General features: G+C 39.3%; 1 protein-coding gene across 1 annotated transcript; it reads right to left on the bottom strand.

Annotated features, from left to right (window-relative positions):
- Nucleotides 1–2,857: 2,857 nt before the first annotated feature.
- LOC147389124 (uncharacterized) lies at nucleotides 2,858–3,483 on the bottom strand. The gene is made up of 2 exons (XM_086419740.1): nucleotides 3,105–3,483; nucleotides 2,858–3,015 (listed from the first exon to the last, which is right to left on the bottom strand). The coding sequence occupies exons 1-2, from the start codon at nucleotides 3,481–3,483 to the stop codon at nucleotides 2,858–2,860; spliced, it is 537 nt and encodes a 178-aa protein (XP_086275866.1).
- Nucleotides 3,484–4,963: the final 1,480 nt, after the last annotated feature.

The raw sequence follows: 4,963 nt of genomic DNA, 5'->3' as shown, positions 1-4,963 counted from the left end.
GTAAAATCTGAAAAAACCCTCGGTGGTGTCTGAGTAAAATCCGAGAAAATCCTCAGCGGTATCTGAGCAATCCGAGAAAGAATCTCGGCAGGTCTGAGCAAAATCTGAGTAGGTCTGAGTAAAATCCGAGAAAACCCTCAGTGGCGTCTGAGCAAAATTCGAGAATGAATCTCGACGGGTCTAAGCAAAATCTGAGCAGGTCTGAGTAAAATACTAGAGTAAAAATCTCACTCCACATGAATCATTTTTTTTAGACGGTCAGGTCAACATTTGAACCTCAGGGGTTTTCAAAAAATGCTATCAAAAGGGTAAACTTTAATTTCAGATTTTCCTTATCCTTTGGGGCTGGAATTGATGAGGCTCAAGAACAAAAATGCCCTTAGTTTGATAGGACATTACACTAGGGATAATTGAACATATTTTGAAATAACATGCCCCTAATATAGGGGGAAAATAAATATGTTTCCAAACAAAAGGAGAAGTACCTCTCAATATGAAAATTAGAAGTCTTAGATTACCACAATTGCAATAAGGATACACTTTTAATTTCGACTTTATTGAAGATCATGAGTCAGACTCATCTATTGGAAACAAATATTCAATTTTGAGATTCATCTTGGAGATCACGTCTTTCCCCTTTGGCTCAGTTAGGAAAGTAAACTTTTCCAGATCAGTCGTAGACGAGATACATGTGTCTTCTAAGTTTTTTGCCTGACTTAAACTGGGTATTGAAGCTTGGACATTCAGACTTCTAATGTTTTGACTCGACTCGCCTTTGGAGATTCTCGGCTCGACGTAGATTTTCTTTTGATTGCTCTATTTTTCGCCTAGATTGCATATTTAGGTTTTCAATCTAGCGAGCTTACAATTTTCCTTTTCTTTGCTCTGATTATTGTCAAGGCCGTCCTTTCGGATTTTCAACCTTGCGAGCTTGCCTTAATTTTTACCTAAGCTGTCCTTTCGGATTTTCAACATAGTAGGCTCTTTTTTGTTTTTGTTTTTGTTTTTTTGAGTTCTGGAGTTACTGTCTAATCACACTTACTATTTTTCTCGACCTTTTCATGCGGTACTTAGGAGGACTTCCATAGGTGAGCTTAGGAGTGGGCTAAGAAAGAAATGAGACTTGAGGCTCAAGAACTCGAATGCCCCTTGTGTGGCATTCCTTTGTTTTCTTTTCCTTCCCTATTTTGACAATTTTTCTTTGCGGGGAAATATTTTTTATTATTATTTTGAACTGGTCGGGCCTGAAGTAACTTCTTAGGTTGCTACGTACGCCAGAATTTTGGGATCAGACCAAAACATAGTTCGAAAATTTCCCTCCCCTAGGTTAGGTGAACGGGCTGAGAAAGAAGAAAGGTTTTTTATTTATTCATTTTTTTAAAATGGCTGCAAGGGGCTGAGAAATAAGATATTTAACTGGGTGATAAGAAAATTGGTTCGATCGAAGTTGGTCTCCTCAATTGTAATACCATTTGATCTGGTCAAGGTTTGTCGGTTCTAGTAATTCAATGCCATCGTGATCTTAGAGTTTGACAGCTTTCCCAGGCAGTACCTCTTTGACAATAAAATGACCTCCCCAATTGGGCTTGAATTTGCCTCTAGGATCGAAGATGGGTGCTCGATTTTCTTAAAGTACGAGGTCTCCAGCTTGTAAGTCGTAAACTTTAACCCTTTTATCAAATGTCCGAGCGACTCTTCTTTGATAGGCTTGCACGTGGTACAATGCTTTAAGCCGATTTTCATCGATTAAGTTCAACTCTTCGTACCGGTGATGAACCCAGTCTGCTTTTGATAACTGACTTTCCATTAGAATCTTGAGGGATGGGATTTCCATTTCAACTGGTAAGACAGCTTCCATTCTGTATACTAATGAATAAGGGGTGACTCCAGTGGAAGATCGTATCGAGGTACGGTATGCCTAGAGTGCAAATGGTAATTTTTCAGACCAATCCCTATGAGATTGACACATCTTCCTGATGATTGTCTTGAGATTCTTATTGGCTACTTCAACTGGTCCGTTAGTCTGGGGATGGTAGGGTGATGATTTGTAGTGTCAGATCTTGAACTTTGAACACAGGGAAATAAATTCAGCTTTGAAATGTGACCCGTTATCAGAGATCAATTCAGAAGGTACCCCATACCGACTGATAATATGAGTTTGGACGAACTTGGCAACTTTGGATGCAGTGAGAACAACATATTAAGTGGTCTCCACCCATTTTGTAAAATAATCAATAACCACGAGAATGTACTCATGTCCATTCGATGCATTAGGTGTGATTTTGCCAATTATGTCGATACCCCAGATAGAAAATACTCATTTTATGGTTACCCATTTTATGGTAGGTCTTGACCAGGTGATGACAGTCTGTTTCCATTGTTGGCCAATAATATCCTTGTCTCATGATTCGTTTGGCTAACATCTTCCCACTCATATGCGGTCCACAGTCTCCGGAATGCAACTCTTCCATTAATTGTTCAGCTTGATTTTCGTCAACACATGACAAATGAATTCCATCATAAGACATCTTATATAAGTTTCCTGCGCACAAGATGAACTGGGATGGGAATCTCTGTAGGGTTTGTCGTTCTTTCCTTGACGCTTCAACTGGAAACTCTTATTTTTCCAATACTTTCTGGATGTCAGTATACCATGGCTTTCCGTCAGGGATTCGAGCAGCGATGTCGATCTGATGGCAATATGCAGGTTTATCTTTGATTTCGATTATGATAGGCCTTAGTTCCATGCCTAAAGGCAAATGGATCATTGAAGAAAGAGTGGCCAGAGCATCAGCGAATCTGTTCTCTTCCCTTGACAGATGTTGGAACAAGATAGCTTGAATTTCCTTACTAAATTTCACCGATACTCGTGATAGGGTTTCAATTTCACGTCCTTAGTTTTCCATTCTTCCAATGATTGATGTATAACCAAAGTTGAATCTACAAATACTTCAATTTCTGTGACACCTAGATTCAAAGCAGCCTCAAGCCCAGCAATGTGTGCTTCGTATTCAGCTGTATTATTAGTATTGGAGAAAGTTAGCTTAATAGCGATCGGGATGTGGCATCCTTCAGGAGAGAATAAGACTGCCCCTATTCCATACCCATTCTGATTCGCTGCTCCATCAAAGCATAACCGCCATACTTTATCTCGCAATTCTTCTTCAAGGTATTTTCATTTGGGAATTGATCGATAGGTCTTGTTCCTTCTACCACTGGATGATCAGCCAAGTATTCTTCTATTGCTCTTCCCTTGATAGACTTTTGTGTAATATACATAATATCAAATTCTGATAACAACAACAACCAACGTGCAGTTCTTCCTGTCAATGCCGACTTCTCAAAGAGATATTTTAGGGGATCCATCCGAGATAACAGAATGACTGAATAAGATAACATGTAGTGTCGAAGCCTTTGAGTAGTCCATACTAGTGCTAGGCAAGTCTTTTCGAGAGCTGAAGATTTTCGTTCATATTCTAACATCTTCTTACTGATATAGTAGATAGCCCTCTCTTTGTGATTGTCCTTGTCGTACTGTGCCAGCATGCATCCCATAGCTTCTTCCGTGACTGACAAGTAAAGGAGAAGAGGTTCACCTGGGGTAGGCGAAACCAAAATGGGTGGATTTGAGATATACTTCTTAACTTGGTCGAAGGCTTTTTGACATTGCTCATTTATATTGTCGGTTCGTTCTTCTTGATAAGCTTAAATATAGGTTCGCACACATTGGTGAGTTGAGCGAAAAATCTGCTGACATACTGAATTTTGCCTAAGAACCCCCAAATCTGTTTTTCAATATTAGGAGCTGTCATTTCTTATATAGCTTTGATTTTTCTAGGGTCTACTTCGATCCCTCTTTGACTGACTACGAATCCAAGTAATTTTCTAGAGGTCACTCCGAATACGTATTTTTGAAGGTTAAGGTGTAACTAGTATTTTTGGATCCTTGTAAAAAACTTCTCTAGTGCAGCGATGTGTCCCGATCACTCTTTGGATTTCACTATCATGTCATCCACATAGACCTCGACCTCTTTGTGTATCATGTCGTGCAATAAGGTCGTAGCTACTTTTTGATAGGTATCCCCAGCATTCTTCAAACCAAAAGGCATGACTTTATAACAAAATGTTCCCTATTGTGTGATGAACGATGTCTTTTGCATGTCGCGAGAGTTCATCTTTATTTGGTTGTACCCCGAAAATCCATCCATAAATGAAAGCAATGTGTGCCTTGCTGTATTACAGACCAATACATCTATGTGAGGCAACGGAAAGCTATCCTTTGGACTAGCCTTATTTAAATCTCTAAAGTCCACGCACATTCTTACATTCCCATCTTTTTTAGGAATTGGAACTACGTTAGCGATCCATTCTGGGTACTCCACAACTTCCAAGAATCCAGTATTGATCTGCTTAGTGACTTCTTCTTTAATCTTCAAAGTCTATTCTGACTTCATACGTCGGAATTTCTACTTTACTGGCCGAGCATCGGGATGCAATGGAATCCGATATTGAACAGTATCCGTACTTACTCCTAGCATGTCTTCATAAGATCACGCGAATACGTCTTTGAACTTTTTGAGCAGATCTACTATCCCTTTGCATTCCTCGGGAGATAAGGTGACTCCAATTTGAATCTATTGAGGATTTTCTTTAATCTCAAGATTGACTTGTTTAGTTTCTTCCATTACAGGTTAAGCCCGACATTCATCTTCTTGTTCAAGTAGTTTAATTAATTCGATAGGATTTTCTTCATCAGAAGATTCATCCTTCGAAGTCAGATTATCAATTAAATCATTATTGCACTCGGGGTAGTCAGAAACTTCTTTTACTTCATTAAAGATAGATGGGGTAACAGGACTTACTGCAGACTCAACAGACTCATCATGACTAGACCCGACATACAACAAATGACTCATTACATGGTAATTGGAAGGAGACCCGACTGCGGGTTTGATTACAGATT

Source organism: Akebia trifoliata, chromosome 12 (assembly GCF_017979445.1).
Source record: "Akebia trifoliata isolate Shusen 1 chromosome 12, ASM1797944v1, whole genome shotgun sequence".
Lineage (NCBI taxonomy): Eukaryota > Viridiplantae > Streptophyta > Magnoliopsida > Ranunculales > Lardizabalaceae > Akebia > Akebia trifoliata.
Note: the sequence above shows the minus strand (reverse complement) of the source record. Positions and strands in the feature narration are given on the sequence as shown.

Coding starts and splice junctions, on each gene's coding strand:
- LOC147389124 (XM_086419740.1), bottom strand. CDS start 3,483: ATGTTAGAATATGAACGAAAATCTTCAGCTCTCGAAAAGACTTGCCTA. Junction 3,016..3,104: donor GGAGCAGCGAATCAGAATGG/GTATGGAATAGG, acceptor CTAATAATACAG/CTGAATACGAAGCACACATT.